Consider the following 23426-nt stretch of genomic DNA (forward strand, 5'->3'; position numbering starts at 1 on the left):
TATATGCTGGGCAGCTAGCAAAAAAACAATTAGATATACTTGTGACAATAGTTTTTGTGCATGTTGTAGCAGACAGGCAAGGCTTTGGCCTTATTAATCAATTGAATCAACTGTGAAGCTTTGACAACCTGGATGGTTGATAAGTTTGTCTTAATGAAAAATCAGTACCGTAACAAGAAAATGTCGAAAGACAAAAGTTTCCGCTCCCTCCCAGTGTATGTGTGTACCTTTTGTGGTCTTTGCATGGAGACAGTTTGTGAACCTGAGTTTGCTTTCTGTCTTATAGACGACATCCCTCTTTTCATTGGACGGGATGATGAACTATATAGACTCTCCTGGATTCTGAATAGGATTGGAATCCCTGTCACCTGTATAGATGCCCAGTGTTTTACTGTTTTCTTCGAGTACCAGCTTTGAAACAACAGACATCGGCAATCATGGTTCACCGTTCATATCTCTTCTCGGGTGCTCTGAAAAAGTATATTATCTGGGATTTTAGCCATCACCGATCTGTTTCAGTTCTTTAAGTAAGTTATTCTTGGTTTACCTCTGCTTCTTTTGCCCTCTATATGTCCAGTGAGTTTTAGTGTCTTTTCAGCTGATCTAAAGCACTGTTGTCTTTGTCCGTCTCTTTTCTACAGAAGTTGCTCCCCCGGGTGTCCTGGGCGCGGTCAGTGTGGACTGGACAGGAAGGCATTCAGGAGGATGATCCTGAGATCTATAGCATCATCCAGAAGGAGAAGTTCAGACAGGCAAACGGTCTGGAGCTTATTGCTTCAGAGGTGAGTTGAATTGAGATAAAGGATGGCAGGGCTGATTTTCAATTTTTCAAGGTTGGTTTTTGAAGTGGAAATGCAGATGATGCTCATTTAGGTCACAAGGGTCAACGAAAGGGCCAGAGCTAAGATAGTTTGATGTTCCTGTATGTATGTGTACATTGTCCCCAGGCCCTTCTACCTGAGTGACTGGTTCTCACAAACTGATATTATTTTTTGAGAATGTGTCAGGACTACAAAAGCATTTGAACATTGGTAAGCGAAATGTTCCTTTAAATGGACAGAAATTCAGCTTGAAGTTTAAGGAGTTGAAATCGAAAAAAGCACAAAAAAATTTCTTATTTTATGTACGCTCTGTCATCAGTTAAGTCATCCTGATTGACAAGCATGAAATGCGAGTTTGTTTCTCATGTGGGGAAGTTAAAATATAAAGCTTTTTTAGTTGGAGTGTTTTATACCACTCTGCAGGGGTTAACCCTGACTGAGTGTTGGAGCAGAGCATGTCTCCTAAATGATTTAAACTGTGTCGATCAGGACATAAACCAATTGCAATCAATTAAGGCACTGGGTCACCCAGGTTGATAAATTGTGAGGCATCGTGGTGAAATCAGGCGCTCGTCAGAATAATGAAATCGAAGAAAACAGCAGTTTTCTCCCTGCTTAGCATTTTTATTAAATTTTTGTTTTCTGGCTCAGTACCTTTTATGCCCATTTACCAACAAATTCTGTTGAGGATTTCACCGAAAAACATTGATTAAAAATCACAAAATATAAATTTACAGTTTCCATGGACTCTTCAGCTTTTGAATTTACCAAGCTTTGGCAGCCATTTTCCCACTAATTTTTCCTCTGAAACCAAACCAGGTGACCCTAACCTTCTTCAATCCAAAATATCTGCACTTCTATTGAAGATGGATGGGTAATTTTTTTCTTTGAAAGCAAGACAAATGAACAGACTTTAAGATGACACCAATAACTCAATATACCCAAAAATTGACGAGAGCCTTATTCCACCACACTGCCTCACAATTGTCTTTGGTGTACCTCTGGTATTCTTTACCACCTTATAAATAATGCTGTCCGTGGTCAAAGGAAATTTTGGCTTGTGGCTTAATCAGCAAGACAGTGTTTTGCCTAACAATGAAAATTTCTGGAGGATAGTTTTTGCTGCAGTTTATGTCACCATTGACGGGGACTGCCAGTGAGTAACAAAGTTTACAAAGTCTGTCTCACATCAATGTGTCACTGAGTTGTTTGTTTTAGAGTTGCTTCCTTATGTTATGGTGAGTGTATTTTCACTACGGTACTTTCCAAAGATTTGTAACATGCCATGTTTCTTTTTAAACCTTTTTCTTGGCGATTCTATTGAGTATTATTGATCATGACAATATTCTTTTTTGTTGTGAGGGAAAGTGTTATGGAAATGTTGGTATTATTTTTGTGCCATGTCTTGATAGTTTATATCGTACCTGCGCCTGTTTTGTGTTGTATCATCTTCCAGTAATTTGTATCGTATATCTGTGCCTTGTTGTTGCAGAACTTTGCCAGTCGTGCTGTGCTGGAGGCGCTCGGGTCCTGTCTGAACAACAAGTACTCAGAGGGATATCCCGGAGCCAGGTGAGCTGTTTCTATGTGTTTCCATCTGATACAGCTTATTGGACCAGGTTGCCTAGGAAACATATTACTAACTTCACAGGTTAAAGAAATTAGTTTTTTTTTAAATTCCTTTATATTTATTCTTTTTAAAGATTGTTAGTCAGCATGGGGTATTATAAGCCTTACCCATGTCTTTAAAAATTTTTGTTAGGATATTGTTGGAGCGGAAGTAAGCAGTTGGGGGTATCCATTTGTCTGAAGGTGGTGTGTCATACATACAACACACATACACAGGCAGTCATACACATGCAGTTTCACACAGACACACTCACATTCACACAGATTGCCATTTGTAGACATTCTCACTCAAACGCACATCTGAAATGTTACTCTATGGATGCCACCCTTGTTTTTTTTTTATTACTGTTTGTCTGTTGCTGTCATCAGGTACTATGGAGGAAATGAGAACATCGACGTCATAGAGAGGCTATGTCAGAGCAGGGCTCTGGAGGCCTTCAGACTGGACCCAGCACGGTGGGGGGTCAACGTACAGCCTTATTCCGGGAGTCCCGCCAACTTTGCCGCCTTCACAGCTTTGCTGGAACCTCATGACAGGATTATGGGCCTTGATCTACCAGATGGTGGACAGTGGGTACCTTTTTTTTTCAAATATATGTGTCACGACTTGATGGAATCAGGTGCTTGTCAGTTTTGGGGCATGTGGAGTTGCTGTTATCATCTTTAAAGAAGTTTGATAAAAATAGCCAAACTGGTGGGAATGCCAGTTTCTTCTATTCCTTTATTTTGACGAGCACCTGATTACACCATGCTGATATATATATATATATATATATATTTTATAAGCAGTACATTCAAGGCCCATGATTCAATTTGTGGTTAATTTTTTCTTATTCTGGACTTTGTTATGCCATTCTTCACATTTCATCTTTTTCTTTTGGTGTGGTAAAAGTGAAAATAACCAGGGTATTTGCAGCTTTTTTTGTAGGGTTGCACGTAACTGCCTCTGTAACATCTCTTTTTAGTAGCTTATATCGCCTGTAAATAATGACCGTTTATTTTCAGAGATCTCAGCATGGGCTTCTCAGCTAGAAGTAAAACCTCTTCTTTCTCATTTTATCATCTAAAGCAATAATTGAAAGGATTGGAGTAATATGATAACCATTTCATATTATGGATTGTGCACTTAATGAATAACATGAATGCGGTCAAACTTTTAAAGAATTTAATACTCAAGTAAGATAAAAAGGGCTTTTTATCAAACATTTCTTTTTTAGGTCTGTCTCTGTGTCTTTCTGCAGAAATGTTTTGTGTCTACAGAAGTAAATTATAACATACATTTCAAGGTGTGCCATAATTTATCCTATTTGAATACGCTAACTAGTTCATACTTATTTTTTTAATTCCTTCTTTTTGCCAGTCTCACCCATGGCTTTATGACAGATACGAAGAGAGTTTCTGCCACTTCAAAGTACTTTGAGTCCATGCCATACAGATTGAATGTAAGTCAGTTGAGACGATATTCTCTGTCATGTTTGTATTTCATCTAGTAATAAGTTTGGTTGTAATGAAAAGTTATCATTTGTATACATAGACAGTATAATGTTGTTGGTTGTTTGTTTTTTCTTTGATTATCATTATTTAAAAAATGTATTTTTTCTTTTTTGGTGAGTGGGATTACGTTGACTCTTTTAGTATGTTTATAATGCTCATCCAGTCTTAACTCCTTCGTTGTTACCGCGAGGTGTGCTTTCCTACTGTCGGCACTGATTTTCAGCTAAATAGTTAGCCACTACAGCAGTCTTATGTCTCGTATTAGTGAACTCGCTGTCTAGATCAGACTCACTCATATATTCTTCTTAGTCCATCCTAGATGTTCTGTTTTTTCCTTAGATAGTTTGTGAACTAATTCATGTACAAAGCAGTGAATCAAGTATGTTTAAAATCCTCTTCTTACTTAAGCTAATTAAAAGTTTGCTGCTACAGTATCTGAAAGTACTAAGGATAAGCTGAAATAATTGCATTTTGTTTGTTTTTTTACAGCCCCAGACTGGCAGAATAGATTACGACAAATTGTTTGAAACTGCCAGACTTTTCCGACCCAGGGTTATCATTGCTGGCACAACAGCATATTCTCGATTGCTAGACTACAAGGCTTTTAGACAGGTGTGTTGATAATAGATACTGTGTCTGTATTGTGGAGTACAGGGGCTGGCAGTTTCCAGCATTCAGGCAAGTTCTGGTCTAATGTCTCTCTACTTATTTATTATAAAGTACATCATAATGGGTGTTACCGCTACTATCATATTGTTTCACTCATTTCTAAAAGATACTCTCCGACTGGTTTTAAATCGAGTCCAATGTAGGCATCAATGATGACTTGCTGACACCCCTTTTATGGATTTATTCTCACATTGCTGATCTTTTGTCTGAAATAATAAGTTAAAACTGATTAATTATAAATCATAATATACTCACTTTGAGTGAGATAGAGAATGTGAGGGGAGGGAAACAAACTATTTTTATTTGTGCTATTAAATTTTGAATTAACATAAATCAGAAATTGCTAGGGTAATTGGGGCAAACAATCAAGGCAGAGTTAAAAAATAAATCAAAGTCAATTATATGTACCGTATGTATATAATTAACTCTTATCCTGCGTCTGTGCCCAGATGCGTATCTTATCAGCAACCGATTACGTCGGACATGCCGGGCAGGCCGCCGGGGTCACTCAGTGTGTACTGTTGGTGTACAGCGCGCGCGCCGGGAAACGTGTGTTTTCGCCATGAATACCGCGGGAGTGTGTTAACTGATGGTGAAAATAACGCTCTATCCTTCATAGCTTTCTATTTATAAAGTGTTACAAACACATGAATAACCCCCTCTCACAAGCTGATAAGACATTACGAGTAGTTACGCCCATTTGAATAACCTTTCTGGACGCTCTTGTTGTTATGAATGACCTGAGGTTCAAAAAGGGATAATTTAGGTCAATTTCCGAATGTTTTACACTCAAATTGTTCTTTGTACCTGCACAAGGGTATTCAAAACTATCAAACAAGCTCATTTTTTATCAGGTAGTATCATTTCATACAAAATCAAGCTCATTTGAAATATTTTGTATAGAAAAATGGAAGTCTTGTTTCCTGACTATCCTTTCGAGCTCCTCATGTCTAAGTGGGTCAATTTCTTCTATAATTTCATTGGACGAACATCCAGAGCTATCAACTTGGCATGTTTTGAATGAGACGTATGCCTCGATTACGAACCAACGCAGGTGGTTCTAGAAGAAGGCCACAAATGCACACAAACTCAAGCAGACTGGCGCACACACACTTGACCTGCGTGAATGGGGATCCGACTCGGGACCCGAATGACACGTAAGAGGATGCGCGTGCGCTGAGCCAGGAGCTACACTGACTCGGGACCAGAACGCAGGCGAGGTGCTGAAATAGGCTTATCGGGCTACATAAACCCGGCTCCCGCAGGATGAGGGTTAAGAGTTGCCATTGTCTTCATTCGTTGTCATTATGGGTGTCATGACAGAGTGAAATTTTTTTTTGACAAATGGAACTATTTGTATCATCTGAAGGCTTAAAAAATTACCCACAGCAGGAAAAATTTATGTTTCTTCCATTTCATTATCTTGTCAAGAGCCTGATCTCATGATGACTGATGACACACATATATTGTATTCAAATGGTTCAAAGTCCTTGCTTTATCACCTCATTTGTTGTCACCCAGAAAGCCATCTCTGACCTTAGATGCGTCCTAGTTGGCTAATAGATGAGCATTTAAATTAAAGGGTACTTGCTTCTTAGTTTACTTTGATATAAGTACTGTTGTTTAGGGAGATGATTTGTTTATTTGTCAATTGTTAGTTTAAGAATACAGTATACAATTGTACCTGTGTAAGACGGAATGGTATGGGAGCCAGAAAAAATTTCTGTCTTAGACAGGGGATTTAGGGGGGAGAAGGAAGGGGGTTTCAAAGGCCCAGCCAGAGGCAAGTAGTGGTCGAAACTTCACACCTCTCAACTATTATCCTCTCTGATAATGACATGGTCAGTCTTACTTATCCAATTACCACCAGTGTTTGCATTTCATAGGACCCCTGTTTGACATATATTAAAAGCAGAAACAACTGAACGTCTCATTTGCTTCCACCTTTAGCCCCACCCATCAGTGTAATAAGCATAGTCAACCAATGCCACCTCTCACTGCCATGTAACAACGATTCGAGGAACTCTTTTCTCAGCTGGTTGTACGATCAGAGCGGCAGTCATTGGTAAAACTAATTTCACACCTCTGGCTTCTAGCTACCCAGGAAAGTTTCCGTGGTGGCTCGCTTCTCGAGTACTTTCACTGGCACTCGTGAGATTTCACACCCACACCCGTGACCATCTGCATCGCTCAGGGCTCACGTAGATGAGGTAACATCTACCTCCAAATTGCACCCCTACTACCCTTCGTCGCCAGGTGGCATGGCAATAAGTTTAGAGCAGGCGGAACCAAACTTGCGAATTTTGTTTCAAATCAGGGCTGAATGGGCAAAGTATTTTTCGTCTTAGACAGGTAAAACCTTCGGAAGGGAGTGGATTTTTCTCTCCTTTTCCGCATTGGACAGGTTTCCGTTTTATATAGGCAATTAAAGAGGAATTTGTCAAGGGGGAGCGGGGAGATTACGTTAAGACAGGTTTAGGTTAAGGCAGGTTCAACTGTACTTGGATTAAATTATTATACAACTGGGCCATGTTCCTTCTAATGGACATAAATTTGAAGACATTTTTTTCAGTTGCATGGTTGCATATTTTGTACACTATCTGTGACAAGTTGAAGGCCCTCGTTTTTATACCATATCCCTGCAAATAGACGTACTGTTACTGACTTTAATAGTAGAGCAGCATGTTTTTGTATCCTGGAAATGGAGACTTTTTTTCAGTTGTATAGTACAGTAGCGTTTTTGTGTGTGCTGGTTGTGGAGACTTTTTGTCTAAATGTATAGTCGCATGTGTTTGTATTTCAGATCTGTGATGAGGTAAAGGCCCATATGTTGGCTGACATGGCTCACATCTCAGGCCTGGTGGCTGCTGACGTCATACCGTCACCTTTTGAGTATGCTGACGTTGTGACGTCAACAACGCACAAGACATTGAGAGGACCCAGGTTGGTATTGTGTTTAGAATTGTGTGTTGTATTAAATGTGTTCGCTGCTGTTTGCTTGTTGGGTTTTTTTTACTTTGTGACTCTAATATTCTTTTTTTTTCATGTTGTGACTGTAGTATAATATTCTTTTTACTTTAAAAAAAAAATTGTCAAGACTCTTTATGTGATGTATTCACTGTTTAGTATAAATTTGTACTTAAATTACTATAGGTATGGCACTCTGTTCAATTAATGTGTCATGCAATGCCTACTCGATTTCCTTTGACCTTCTCTACTGAATAAAGGATCTTGGTCATCATGCACAAGGCCTGTTGTGTCTGTTATCGTTATCTTATTACGTGTAGGTCTAGTCTGTTTCTTTCACAACATCAAAGCTTTACATTCCTGTAAATGAGTTTCCTTTACTTAATTTGAAAATTATCGTTAAAAATACCTTGCCATCACATGAAGGCTCAAGTTATAGCCTTGGATATTATTAAGACTGCACATTTGTAAATGATGTACCTACTGACGTTCTCTTCTAAACCATGTTGGGATTATACTTGCACTTTGGATGAAAGAAAAGGGCCTTAGAAATGGCTACTCGTTTGGGTGTTCTTCGTAATAATTTATAAGTTAACTATCATACTTTAGAAGAAAAAAAGACTACTCGATTGAGACAGGAATGGTTTGAAGCATGTATGTATGTTAAATGTGTTTGAGATCTTGAGGCTGAAGTGATTATAACAGGCAAACTAACAAATTAAGTATGTAAATTTCAGTGGTCCTGTGAAGTTGTTTATGATATGTTTGTGTCTTGCATTTCTCAGATCCGGCCTGATTTTTTACCGTAAAGGTGTCAAGTCAGTGGATAAGAAGACGGGTAAAGAGATCCTGTACGACTACGACAAGACGGTCAATGGGGCTGTGTTCCCGGCTCTCCAGGGTGGGCCCCATCAGCATCAGGTCGCCGGTGTCGCCGTGGCCCTCAAGCAGGTCTGTTTCAAGGACGACGAATGAACGAAAACATTGAGCTTTTTTCATCCTCCTCTTTGCTTCCTAATCTCACCGTCCACCTCCTTCTCTTTTATTTCTATCCTTTTTTTTTAGTTCCTCTTCTTCCATTTTTCTTCGCTCTCCTCTCTCTTCTTTTTTTTTCCCCCTTCATTTTTCTTTTTATCTCTCCTTTTCAGGTTTTTTTCCCCCCTCCTTTTTCAACAGGCATGGCACTAATGCTTTTCAATAATCATGGCTTGGTTAAGAATGATTCGAACTATCAGTGTGTGAGTGTGAGTATAAAGATATTGTTCCTTTATTGAATAAACAAGCGAACTAACCTGCAAACAAACAGAGTAATCAACAAACAAACAAACAATGTATGTGTGGAGTTATTGGTTTTTTTTTAGCAAAGAAGACAAATTAACTGACCTACAAACAAACATGTATGTGTGTGTACATAGATATTGTTTTACAAAGTGTGAGTGTGTGTTGTGTGTCCCCAGGCCATGCAGCCCGAGTACCGGGTCTACCAGCAGCAGGTGTTGAAGAACGCCAAGGTCATGAGTCAGGCGCTAGTGGACAGGGGCTACTCCGTCGTCTCAGGTCAGTTGGTGGGAGCGGGCAGTTGGTGGGTGCCCTGGTAGAAGCTGCTACTTCTGAGTGTAAATACAGGCTCTTTCGGTCTGCTTGTGAAGTCATGAGCTAGATGTACATATTGGTAAATGCAAAGTACACTAATGACAGACTACTAAGTGGAATGTACGGTATGGTAGGTGTTTAATGCTCCATTTAACTTCAAGTTACTTATGAGAGGTGACTTCCTACGGTAATGTCCTTCTCCTATCAGACCTTACCAAGTGAGCAGAGAGACTTGAAAACTTCTCAAACTACCCACGTTTAAAACCGTCCTAGTGGGTATTCGAATCAGAATCATTTGCAAGAGAGTCCAGCATGATACCAAAGAAACTAGCGGCTCACTGTGGCCTAGCCTGCTATACCTGTGCCTTCTAGAGATGATAAAGAATACAGACTCAAGTAGGAAAAATGTATCAAATGAAATGGAAAATCATCCCATTAACATAAAAATTACCTTCCAGTGCTGCATGTCTCTCCTTTCATCCATTCGTGACCCATATGATGAGTGTCATGCCTTATATTTAGCATAGTACCCAAGATGTCACTGTGACAGATCCTTTATTTTCAAGCCTTTGGAAGGGTAAGGACTTCAATGAAAAGCATTTTATGGTCCTATTTTGTGTAAGTACCCTGTGTTCTTGTGAATCCAAAATGTTGGAAAATGGTGCCTTTGCGAAAATCAAAGTTACCTTCTGTCACAAAAAGGATAAATAAGTGGGTCAGTGCAGCGTTATTTTATTCTGCATTCTATGAACTGAATGATGGCAAACGTTGGCTTTTTGTCAAAAACCTTATTTTTCTGAAATTCTACTCTCAGGAGGTACTGACAACCACTTGGTGTTGATTGACCTTAAACCTAAGGGCACGGACGGAGCACGCGTTGAACGTGTGCTGGAGCTGTGTTTCATCACCGTCAACAAGAACACGTGTGCTGGTGATAAGAGTGCCATGATTCCAGGAGGTCTTCGGCTTGGTGAGTGGGGTTTTAAAAAATGTTCTGTCATATCTTTAAGAAGGACATTTTGATAATCACGCATCACATAATGAATTTGACTCAATTGTCTTCAGGGATGTTGTTTTTCTGGGGGAGTTCCCCTGCTTTTTCACTGAAGTAAATCTCTACATAAACTAAATTTGTTTTCTGTAAACACCACAATATTAGTGTCTCTTGAATTTTCAGGGTTTTTTTGTTTGCACAATGTACTTTTCTAATGTGGGAGTTCTGCTTGAGATATGTTACCTCATATTTATATAATAAAAGTAAGGGTTTGTTGTTTGATGGATTTCTTTTTTCAACCTTGTTGTATATGATGCTGAATTTTATACAATTCTGACTGATCATGTTGGCATTAGTGCAAAGATTATAAATAAATTTAAAGATGTTTATACTCGTATGTTACAATACTATTTTGTAGCTAGCCACATATTCAATTCCCAAAGAGTTTTGTGAAACGTCCATTAGTTTCTTTTTCCAGTTGCACAGAGATTTTATTTTGTCAGAGTTTGTACATAAAAATCTTGTAACAAAAAACAATAATTAAAAAGGGTGTACAACTGAAGCTGTAATGAGTGTGTGCATGTGTTTTCCAGGAGCCCCAGCCTTGACAACTCGTGGTTTCAAAGAGTCAGACTTTGAGCAAGTGGTCGCTCTGTTGGATAAGGGAGTTCAGCTCACTCTTGAGGCTCAGAAGACGACAAGTAAGTAGCCATTATTTGGCTGGTACAGGGAATAAATACAGTTGAACCTGCTCCAACGACCTTTTGTCCAAGACAATCACCTGTACAAATGATCACTTACTTCCCACTTCCATCCTTTTTTTTTCATTATTCCAATATTATGATGACGCTGTCATGCTTCTCTTCCACTTCTGTGCACAGGACGTACGCTTCGGCATGCGGTGGCGTAAATCTAACAGTCACCCCAACTTAACAACACCTGCAAAATTAAGACTTCATGATTTGTAAATTTATGTTTTTGGGTTGTTTTTTATATAGAATTTTAAGAAAAAGATATAATACGCAGTCTAGGCTGTAAAAGACATGATATTATGGCTGAATCTACCCTATTGCTGGAGACAAATTATACATCGATGGAGTTATGCCCTAACTGTAATTTGGTTCCTTAAAAATTTGTGAACAGGCAAAAGAAAAAAAATTAGGTGATATCAACAACGAGAGAAGATGCAAAAGATTACCTACAGCAGGCCTACTTTTATACTCTTTTTAGTGCATGCTGACTTCTGATTATTATTGAGGGCCTACAGGTCGTCCTCAGCAATGATTTTGGAAGTAAAAAAACAACAGCAAACAAATGAACTAAAAAAAAACTGGCTGCTTTCTTTCAGTTACAGGGATTGAACATAATGACATCTTAGATATACAGTAGTATCCGCCTGAACTACAGTGTTCAGGAGAGCCCTAAGTGTGCATTTACACAGAGTGCATGTCTACTATCACATTTCCTTGATATTTTAGTAATTGCTGTTACCTCCCTTTGGGATGGGGGGTCGTTGTCACCGATAATATGACTGTTTTAAAAAGGATTCCCCGATCGCAGTTAAGTCCACAAAGGCGCTGAGTGGTGGGAAAAAAAGCAGGAAGACTGACTCTCTGTTACTGTATCGATGTTGGCAAAAGTCAAGAGAGCGTCCCTATAGAAAACTCGTCTTTTGCACGTCTAGGCTTTGTCTAGTCGTGCTGTTCTTTCGTCCCTCCCCTGTACAAGTAACTAGGAAAGCCAGTAAATTTTTACTTTCGCTCCTGCACACAAATGCACTGCTTCTGGGGGTCAAACCGATGTATTTTTATTTTACTGCCGATCACATATGCCTACGGCCCCGAAAACTGTCGGAAATCAGTTATTTTTAAGAAAATTTCAAACCTAATAGCAAAACATTAAATAATAGGAGAAAACTGGAGGCATGCCCCCTGATACTCCTCAGATTTCTTTTTCCTTTGTTTTAACTTTAACCCTCAACAAACTCAAACTTGTAACTTTGTTTCAGAAACATTGAGGGAGTTCAAGGCATTTGTCTTGGAAGACGACGAGACTCAGAAGAAAATTGCAGCGCTGAAGGAAGAGGTTCAAAACTTTGCCAAGACTTTCTCAATGCCGGGATTTGATAGCCGATAAAAAGCTTCTGAAACCCACTTGTCTGCAATACTGAATGAATCTTCATGTGAGAGATCTGATAATGCGTCTGACTGTGTCATAGAATATATCAAGGGAAAATTATAGATTCTAGTTGTTGTTACAAGCAATTCTTGTATGACAAACCTCCAACATTTTTTGGAGAAATGAAAGTTTCTGTTGACATAATTATTTTAGTCAAATCCTGTATCAACATCTATTTGAAAGCAGTTCTTGTTTTTTAAAATTTGCTTATATCTTTTGCCCTAGCAATCTGTGTACATTCTAAAGTTGAAAATGCTCTGCTCTTTGATGCAGGTGGGCTTACGACTTACAGGTCTTTTATTTGTTTTGTAAGGGGGGGGTTTTGTTGTTGTAAATGCTTGACTCTCCCAAGCCCTGTGTGTTTTGGAAGTGGCCTGATCAGTCTAAATTAAACCATCTACTTACTCTTTTTGCACGTGTATGGTCCCCTATACTTTTTGTACAAAATAAAAAGATTAAGAAGTCAAATTCTAAATTGATTATTTTTGATGATTTAACTCTTTCTGGACGTATCGTCAATATTTCGGCACGAGTCCACACCCCTTACGGACGTATCGCCCATATATCGGCTATGGTCGGACACGACAGTTTTGTTTCGTTTTTACTTGATCCATTATTTATAAGTTCTTTTTATTGTTATTGAAAACTTGGAAAGGGTTTAAGAAACCAAAACATCTAGTTTCACTTTTTCAAAGCATCAATCTGGCGAAAAATAAGTGAATGAATTAGTACTTGCGGTCTTGCATCAACAATGAGATCTGACCGGACTCAGTATAAATATCATAACTCAAACAAAAATTGGAATATTGCATTCAAATAAAAAGCTGCACATTCAGAAATTTATGGAGTCTGCTCTTGGCCTGTATATTATAAGATAGCTAAACTTATTCGCTTTCACATGTTTAGTATGTGCAATTTTTTCCGTCAAAATGTATTTTTCTCACCACCATCGCCATTTCTAACCCTTGTAATGGATATTTATGTTCAAAATTAATCCTTGTTTCAATTCCTTATTCAATTTCCTTCAATTTGATGTATCATATGTTACGTTTTGAGTGATGGTTATGCTTATATGAAGTTATTTTGTACTTCACTTGTGTAACCAAATCCAGCCACAAGTTAATTACGTCTAGACCTTAAAATAACTACGTCCGGAAAGAGTTAAATACATATAAAATAGAACTTTATTTTTTACTCAAAAAATTTATGCATCTAGATTTACGCTGTCTGCTTTATTTTTCAGCTAATGCTGCTATGACTATTTGAAAAACTGGTGGTAGACTTATGCCCTCTCTTCTCCTTTTTCAAGCTCTTGTTCCTCTTGAAAATGTTGGAAATATTAATTTTGTACTTCTTAACTCCCTTCTGTAACATGACAAGGTAGGCTATCAGTTTCAATTCTTTCATAAATACCACACAAGGGATTTGTTTACCTCTGAGAGTTATTGGCTCAGAAACAATGTTGAAAGAGACGGTGATCAGTCAACAAAGCGTATTACGATGTGCACAACAGTCTACCTTTTGATCATTGCATACTTATCACATGACAGGCAACTGCTGTGTGGAGTGAGTAAAGTTATAGCTTTCTATGTGCAGAAATATTTCTGTGATATTTTTTGTTATTGGAAGTTTCAAATGGGGGGAGTTGGTTTTAGGATTACACAGATAGTATTCAAAACTGACTATATTACATTTTCATGATAATATTATGTTACTGAACCTAATGATGTGTTCATGTGTTGATTCTCATTCTTGTTATTGGTGGCCAGGTGTGTTTTATTATTACAGAGAAAGCTTTATTTTTGTGGTTTTGCACTTTGAGCTGTACGGGTTCTTAGTGAATTTTGCACAAACATGTTTATGATGCCATTTTTCTTCTGCTCTTTTTTTCTTCAAATTTGATTTCTCACTTGAAAGAAGAACATTATTAATTGATGTTATATGACAAGCATCTTCTGAAAAAACTAGTCATGCATAATATCTCCGAATTGTTTTGCAATACACAGTGGGCTTTTTTTGCTCTCCAGACTAGATCTGAATCTATTACAGTTTTATTATTAATGAAACTTTAACTTTAAATGCAAACCATCGGTATGAGCCACGCTTTTCACCAGTCTTAAGCCCTACCATGATGTGCCGGTGTTTACATTAGTTCATCACTTACAGGTCAGTGCAAGTTTAAGAAAAAGTTACCATGAATGTAATTTTTAATATATAAATATATATATATATATATATATATATATATATATATATATATATATATATATATATACACTTCTCCACTTTCCATCTACGTATTATTTTATGATGCAGGCAATTTGAGATTTTTCTCATCTCCACATGCTTCATTTAAATAGTTTATCCCCAATCCCCTTACATACATCATGTCCATGTAAATTTGAAACCATCTACTTCCAGTTTTGTTGGCCTACAATTATACAGTACTTTTTAAAAATGTCTTTACCTTCTAGAGATTGGACATGTGTTCTGTAGGTGTGCTAATTTTGGTTGTTGTTTATTTCCATAAGTAATGTCAAGAGTTTTATTGGAACCTGAACTTTTTTCACTGACATTTGGCTAAAGATGATTTGTCAGAGTTTAAAATTTCAATGTACTCTAGAGAGAAGTCTGGAGTTGCACTTTTTCAATATTCGTTCGAATAAATGCAGAGCAGGTTGTATTCTTTTATTTTTTACTGCAAGTACACGGCACAACTTTACTTGCTTTCCTTATTTTCTGTAGTAAAATGGGTTTCTGCCCCTGTGGTTTTCTCATTTGTCTCTCTTTTTCTCTCTTACCTGTTAAAAGTGGTGTCAAACATTGTGAGTGTTCCAGTTAGGGGTGTAAATTTATTTTTAAAATTCAAAATTCTATTTGTATTACTTGCCAACATTTTCGTTCTCAAAGTTTTGAAGATGGCCATTTGCGGTGTATTGCGGGGGGGGATTGATGAGTATAATGAGTTTTCTGTCAAAGCATTATCTAGACCAAGGGTCTTCATTTAGCAACTTTGTTTGTTGGTATACCATGCAGAATATTAAATGTTTATCACGCTGTGAAAATTTAAACTTGATCTGTCTTCGACATTCTTCTGTTATTGTAGAAATCCATGATGTAACCTACCAACTGTCTTAATGTGTACATTCCGTTTTGACCCACTTCACCGAGTGCCTTGGTCACATACTGTGATGAAATAAAAACTACCAAAGATTGTGAAAATAGTGGTGTTTTTTTTCTCATATATTTAATCTATGAATGTTGTAGCCAACGTATGATAATTACAAGTAATACTTATATTAGATAGTCCAATCCACAATCTGACTCAGAGGCTCTCGTGGATGAGAGAGGTTAAGGTGTTCACCTTTCATTCAAAGGTCCCAGGTTCGAATCTGGGTAACTACGAGTAAAAAATTTTGTTCTCTAAAAGTTGTCTCTTTTTACCTCCTTTCCTGCTCTCTAGCAATGTTCTGTCGTCTGCTTTCACCTCCACTTTCTGCCCCCACCCCTTCTTTGCCCCTTCATCTGGGCTCCTGACTCTTTCTGCAGCATTTCTACTACTACTCCTTGGCTCCTTCTTACTGCTGTCTTTCAGTCACACCCCTGATCTTCTGGTAGGAAAGATCTACACCAAAGCCTTCTCGGACAAGGGTGAAAAATCTTGGAGGTCCTGTGTGCAATTTGGGCACGTTAAAGATCCCTTGGTGGTCTAAAATCGATTAGAGTAGGCTTCGGCCGCCACCAGGCAAAATTCAAAATTTCCTACCAAATGAAAAATGTTTAATGTGTCCCGCGCCCACATATGCCTTATATGCAGTTGCGAGCGCCGTAAAACACTTACACCCTCCCCCCTAAAAAAACCCAACCCCAACCAATCTGATTAACCTGACTGCTGTTGCGATTTAATGCCGTCATGGCAGTCAGCTGTGTTGGTTTTGCGTTCCTTTTCATACATTCTGGAACTGAGGAGTATCGAGACGCCCACTCCCAGTCCCTCTTGCAAATGTACTTCAAAATCTTGAGGGCACATCATTCAAGGTTGATTGAAAGTGGTGCAAAACTGTCCCCGCAGAATTATGCAAATGTAGATGGCCAAATTATGCAAATTATCGTAACACCACTTGCGCCATGTTTTGCACCTTTTCAACAAAAATTTTTACGTTTTATGTACAGAAAAATTTTAAACAGAACATATCAGTATCAGTAATTTGTTGTGTATTTGGAAAAAAAACAATACACATCAGTCAGAACCCCCCCCCCAAAAAAAAATATCTATAACTTTCAGTTGTAGATCTATAGATCTAGAGGAAAGAAAAATGTAAAGAAAAAACATATTTTTTAAAGGATATCTGGACCTCTGATGCTGGCACATCACTAAAACCAGGGACACCTGTCAAACATGAAATATCAGCAGACATGAGTACAACTTTTTGATGGATTGAAAAATTGAACATGCTCAAGGAATAAAATCCCCAACCCATAACCATTAACCAAGATCGTCTAACAAGGAAAATAATCAAATTGTCATTTAAATGAGACTTATTACGTTGATTACTTCCCTTTAGTCACACGACGAGGAATTAATTCATTATTTTGTGGACAAAAGGGGGAAAAAACGTGAAAAAATGCAGGGAATCCAAAATAATGCAAATGTTGCAGAAATACGCGAAATAATGCGGCTGCACTATCGCATAATCCGACGGGGACAGGCAAAACCTACACACGAGCTAATGTGTAAACAGAGTATTTGCCCCTTTACACCTCCATCTGTTTGAGCACAGTCCTTACCAAACTAATGTAAATTTGCACTGCTATAATACAGCCACTGAACTGGCCACCACAGGTACCCACTACACTACATATTACCTGTATATGAACACATGTGCTCACTACACATGGCACCCACTTGGTTGTTTGCTGCCAATCTCTCACACACTCACACAAACGTCTCTGCGAGCTCGGTCTTGCGCTTGTTAGCGATTTACTCCCTTCCACCTCCCCACCCTTGTTTTGTACATATTTGTAGGTTTCAGTTACAAGTGTTAGTGTAGCTAAGATGTTCATTGTCTATTAGTCAGTCCTCAGGCAGATTTGGATAATCGACAGTGCATGTGCAATTTATAATTTCACTAGGTGACATTTAGGCTACATATAGCCCAAATAGCCAACCCCCACTTAACCTTATTTGGGCTACATAGGCTACTTACAACAACAAAACCTGCAGGGAGTAACTATTGGGGGCCGCAACATCAATAACCTGAGATACGCAGATGATACAGTTCTGATTGCAAACACAAACTACAAACGAAAATCTTTCTAAAATTGTAAAAGTAGTAAAAGTGAACATGAGCAGCAAGGCAGGCCTCGACATGATATGAATGACAGGAAAACAAAAACAATGGTCTTATGAAACTCTTCTAGAAAAACAACAGACATTACCATTACCGTTCTTGTAATAACAGAGGCTGTTAAAAATGGAATGGGCTGTTACTATGTACTACTACCCAATGTACCCACATGGCTGAGAATACTGAGATGGGTAATTCCTCTGTCTCAGTGTCTGTAGTTCCCAGTCTCTTTTGTTACCTTTCTATTATAAATTATAGACCTACCCTACATTTGTGGTACAGTAGAACATGACTACATACTACATGTAGTACAATGTAATGTATACTGTATAGCGCACGTTAACAGAATCCCCTTTTTTTTCTTTCTAATGTATACTCAATTACCTGTGCTCGGGTTTAGCGGGGCAAGGAAAGGCCCGAACTCAGATTGGGATACAGCGGAAGAGATCCAGCGAGCTCTGGAAGGGGGAACGGGAGCTGTAAGGCGGCTGTAGGTGGGCTCCAAACAGGCAGTCAGCGGTGCGGAGAGACGCGTTACGTGATCCACTCCAAATCCAAAAGTGATGCCTCGTAGCTTAGGTAAGTACATGTATCATGTATGATGTATGACTATGAGTGAGAACGTTTTAGCCACAGCCCTAGGACAGACCAAAAATGAAAAGTAAGTAAAAGAAGAGAGCGTGTAGTGTGTGATTCCTGATTTATTCATTTTAATTGCTGTCGTTGATGCTCATAGGCATACGCACGCATCCATTTCACCAGTTCTACAGTAGGCCTACCAGTACTATAGACAGCACACAAGCAACGAGACCGAGGAAAAGATGGCTTCCAACAAAGACAAAAGGAAATGCTTCTCGTTCGATTTAGAATACATGTAAAAAAACAACCTAAGCTGACAAGAAAAGGAAGGCTAATCTAAAGCGCATATTTTTATTGACACGGAAGGGAGGTACGGTAATCAGATGATGTGGATCTTTAGAACTTAATTTTTCGTTAATTTCCCCTTTGCATCCCTATAGCGGGAACTTGCCTACAGGAAGATTTTTCTTCTGGGACAAAATGTCCCGCTATAGCCATGTTCTACTGAAGGACTTCCGCTCAAGTCTCTACGTAGCAGATCCTAGACTAGCTCTAGGTAGCCAGAGGACTGACAGTTGACAGGCATAAAGTCAAAAAACTTACCACAACAGGGTTCGCTTGACCATTGAATTGACACTAAAAACAGCCAAGTTTCTGATCCGGCAGGAATCATTCAAGATTCACGTTAAAGTCTAAATTGCTTGAACTTGAACGTAAAAACGTGTAGTACGTAGAATATATTAATATTTTATCAAAGAGCAATAACCCCATTTCTCTGGCCAATAATGATCGAAACAAAAAAGTAACTATTCAGTTCTTTTTTTTCCGTTTAAAATTTAATCGAGCATTACGAGTGCTGTGCCCTCAAATCCCAGTTATAGAATCAAATTTTCAACACAATCTGCTTGTCACAAAAGCCTAGCTGTCCCCGTAGGATTATGCGGCCGCGCTTTTTCGCGTAATTAATTCTGCAACGCTTACATAATTTTGGATTCCCCGCGTTTTTTTCACAAAACAATTACAGTGGAGTCCACTTATAATGAGTCCTGAAACAACGAGAAGTCTGTTATAAAGACAGTACAGTAGTCTCCGCCTAAACGCACGGTGCTCGGGAGGGCTCCTTAGTGTGTGTTTATACGGAGCGTGCGTTTACATGAACCTTTGCAAGGGGAGGAAGGGACGCAGTCATATCAATTCCTTATTACTCTAGTGATCTCCCTTGGAGCAGGGGGTCATTTTGGCAGATAATGTGACGACACGTGACTGTTTTGTGAAGGATTCCCCGACAGGGGTTAAGAATACAACGGCGTTGAATGGGTTGGGGACAAACTCAATGTAATGAATATGCGCTATAAACGTCGGGAACAGAAAGCCTAAGAGGAAACTGTTCGTCATAGTCATAGTGACGACGGACCAGCCTCGTGGCATTCCAAGCGCCCACCCCCGACCGTAAATTCATGCCGAATCATCCTCGAGAAACATTTTCTCTTGTGATTCGTTGAACAAGCACATTATAAGTTCTTCGAGCGCAGCTTATTAGGCTAATCTTTAATCCTATAGAGGCCTGTCTAATGTTTTACGGCATTTACGCATCAGACCTAGATCTAACTAAACATTACACGCAGTCACTCAAACTCAAACACCAGTCAGAAACCTTCTATCAAAGATACATTTCCAGTGACCAATCAAAAAAACCTTTCATTCCCCCCCCCCCCCCCCAAAAAAAAAAAAAAAAACCCACACACGCACACATTTAACCGACCAGCCCTAGACTTAGAGTTAGACCGAGACCTGTGCGTCAGTGGAAAGTATGGTGTGTAAACGCTGTCTATTACTCTCTTTGTACGACGTGAGGGGCACTCTCACCAAATATCTGGTTTTCTAGTAAATTCTAGGCTTGTCTTATGCAGGCTGTGCAGGTTGTAGTGAACATTTCCCCTTGCCAAGCTTAACTTGTCGGCTTGTTTCGCGGATCGGAGCGTGCGTTTAGAGGGAGTGACCGTGCGTTTGTACGTCTAAATTATATAGTCAAAAACCCGTCAGATGACGAAAGCGTGTGTTTGAGCGGAGCGTGCTTTTGTATGGCATGCGTTTAGGCGGAGACTACTGTTTTCTAAAACCCCGTTTTTTCTCCTTCTTTATCTTTGTAAATAAAATACTGCTATTGCGCAATCAGAGCATCACGCGAGTCGGTTATAACGGAATATTGCTGCTGCTGTGCACAGCGCGCAGGCCAATTACAAATATAAAATCTTGCCAGTTGAGAAAGTTGGTGATCCAGCGAAGCAAAAAATGGGAGAGCCCACGCGAACCAACAATGAAGGCCGGAGTGAATGAGTGGGGAGGGTGTGGCATGCGCAGACAAGCAGAACGCATCGCGTGATAGTTGATAGGCCAGCCCAGTCAAGAAGATTATCTAGGCATACCGTGCCTCTCACTTCTCTAGTGCGGGACGGAGAGGTCACAAACAATGCTGTGATTCGTGATAGATGGGGTGAATGTGTGACGTGCGCTAACAGACGCAACGCACCACAGGATGTGGTGGGGTGGGGGACAACACAGCGGGCGAGTTAGCCTAGAGCCAGGGCCCTTTCCTGCTGATCGCCAACGCCGAGCTGTCAACATTGCTAGTGCTAGAGAAAGAAACCTAATTCGATTTTTGATCAAGTGAAACCTAGAGATCATGTTGAACAAATCATCATCAGGGGAAATACAAAAAGGAATAAACAGAACGCCAAACTCATAGATTAGGCCTACTTTACTATTTCCCTTGAATGTATTACTGGGTCCCTTGTAACGAGAATCCTGCTATAACGGACATTTCGCACCGGCCCCCTACCTCTCGTTATAACAGGATTCCACTGTAATTAAGTTATTTCAGTATCAGTTTATATTATACAGTGGAATCCTATTATAACGAGAGGGAGGGGACCGGAGCAAACTGACCGTTATAGTAGGATTCTCGCTTTAAGGGATCCAGTAATAAATTCAAGGGAAACTGTAAAGTAGGCCTAATCTATGAGTTTGGTGTTCTGTTTCTTTCCTTTTGCTATCTCCCCTGATGATAATTTTGTTTCAACAGGACCTCTAGGTTTTACTTTTACTTGATCAAAAATCGAATCGGGTTTCTTTCTCTAGCGCTAGATCTAACGATGTTGACTGATAATTGACAGCTCGGCATTGGCGATCAGAGAAAGAACGGGCTCTGGGCTAATTCACCCCGCTGTGTTTTCCCCCACCCCACCCCTCCCTGTGGTGCATTCCGTCTGCTTGCGCACGTCACACATTCACTCCATCCATCACATTGCTGTGACCTCTCCATCCCCGCATCGGAGAAGTGAGAGGCATGGTAGGCCTTGATAATCTAAACTAGGCTTACGCTGGCCTATCACACGATGCGTTCTGCTTGTCTGCGCATGCCACACCCTCCCTACTCAGTCGCTCCGGCCTTCATTAACTTCATTGTTGACACACATGGGTTCTCCCACTCTTTGTTTCGCTAGACCAGCAACACGTTTCCCAACTGGCGAGGTTTTACATTTTGTATAATTGGCCCGTGCACTGTGCACAGCAGCAGCAATATTCCGCTATAACCGACTCGCAAGTGTGTCTGATAGCGCTATAGCAGTACTTTGTTTACAAAGGTAAAGAGGAGAAAAAAACCGGGGTTTTTCTAAAAGCGTCTTTATAACAGACTTCTCTTTTTTTCCGGACTCGTTATAAGTGGACTCCACTGTATAATAATATTAACGCCTCGCTATGTGACTAAAGGGAAGTAATCACCGTAATAAGTCTCATTTAAGTGACAAGTTGGTTATTTCCCTTGTTAGAAGATCTTGGTTATGGGTTGGGATTTGTTCCTTTTTTAGCATGATACATTTTTCAATCCATCAAAAGTTGTTCTGATACTCATGTCTTTTTTTTGACATTTTTCTTTCCTCTATAGAGATCTAGATCTACAGCTGAACGTTAGAGATTATATTTTTTGGTTGTTTTTTTTTTCTGACTGATGTGTATTGTTTTCTTTCCAAATACACAACAAAGTACTGATATGTTCTGTTTTCAATTTTTCTGTACGGTATACATAGAACATGAAAAATCTTGCTGAAAAAGTGCAAAACATGTCGCGAATGGTGTTACAGTAATTTGCAAAATGCTTTTTTTTGTGCATAATTCAGCCATCTAAATTTGCATAATTCTACGGGGACAGGCCTAGGGCAAGATGGGAGTCATACTTTGCGCTCAGCCACATGTTTACTGTGCTAATGTATGTTAGTGCGAGACAAAACGGGCCAGTTTGCCCCTCCTATTCCACCACCAATCAAGATGGCAACAAGGGCTGCTTATTGAGGACATCAAAACCTTGCTCTACCAACTCAATGTTGATTTAGCGTTTTACAGCACTCGCCACACAAGAAGGTCAATTTAGTGCCGAAGATTAGAGGTGTTACAAGAGAGTAACAAATAAAAAAAGGAGGAAAGATAAAAACGATAGATGTCTGACAGGAAAGAAGTAAGAAGAAGCAATCCAGATCAGAGCACCCACTCCAATTTAATGCTTGTCCCAAGGTTGGTGGTATTAGGCAGTGGTATAAATATGTGGTTTGTACTGTACCCTACGGACATTTTCACCAAAACAACACTTCTCAGCACAGTACACCCGTTTTCCGTCCTTGCACTCTCCACAGATCATGCATGTTGGGAGGGGTTTTTTGGTTAGAAATTTTAAAATTGATGTTTTATCACTATTGCCACAGCGCTCCTTGCACACCACTCTTAAGAGATGGCATAAAGAAAATTTTCTCACAAGTTAGAGGTGTCCCATGGAGAAAAGAGTTGTCATCGATCCGGGCCATATTGTAAACTGTTATCGATCCAGGTGAAGAAAAGAGGTAACTCATAACGATGAACAACCCGAAACTACTGGTGCATGCTTGACCGTGTCTTCAGAACTCAGTTTCAAAGTTAAGTGTTGGTTGAGTTTTACAGCACTTGCAACACAATAAAGTCATACAAGAGCAGAAAATTGAGGAGTTACAAGTGAGCAACAAACAAAAAGAGCGCAGAGTTGTTCTACACTGCCAGAACTATCAAACTTGCACACAAAAACTTTCCCATCCGACGACTAGCAGCTATTGTTCCATTATTTTCTCT

The 23426-nt window shown here is 39.4% G+C and overlaps 1 protein-coding gene across 1 annotated transcript in view; it reads left to right on the plus strand.

The window, feature by feature from the left end:
* Nucleotides 1-13143, plus strand: part of LOC101846651 (serine hydroxymethyltransferase, mitochondrial) — a 20424-nt gene extending 7281 nt beyond the window's left edge. Inside the window, exons 2-12 of the mRNA XM_005098381.3 lie at nt 642-782; nt 2314-2393; nt 2820-3020; nt 3811-3892; nt 4434-4556; nt 7417-7556; nt 8366-8531; nt 9038-9137; nt 9988-10143; nt 10761-10868; nt 12176-13143. Coding sequence (XP_005098438.1) covers nt 642-782; nt 2314-2393; nt 2820-3020; nt 3811-3892; nt 4434-4556; nt 7417-7556; nt 8366-8531; nt 9038-9137; nt 9988-10143; nt 10761-10868; nt 12176-12303 — 1425 coding nt within the window. The 3' untranslated portion in view covers nt 12304-13143. The remainder of the gene's footprint in view (nt 1-641; nt 783-2313; nt 2394-2819; nt 3021-3810; nt 3893-4433; nt 4557-7416; nt 7557-8365; nt 8532-9037; nt 9138-9987; nt 10144-10760; nt 10869-12175) is intronic.
* Nucleotides 13144-23426: the final 10283 nt, after the last annotated feature.

Source organism: Aplysia californica, unplaced genomic scaffold, assembly GCF_000002075.1.
Source record: "Aplysia californica isolate F4 #8 unplaced genomic scaffold, AplCal3.0 scaffold00181, whole genome shotgun sequence".
Classification (NCBI taxonomy): domain Eukaryota; kingdom Metazoa; phylum Mollusca; class Gastropoda; order Aplysiida; family Aplysiidae; genus Aplysia; species Aplysia californica.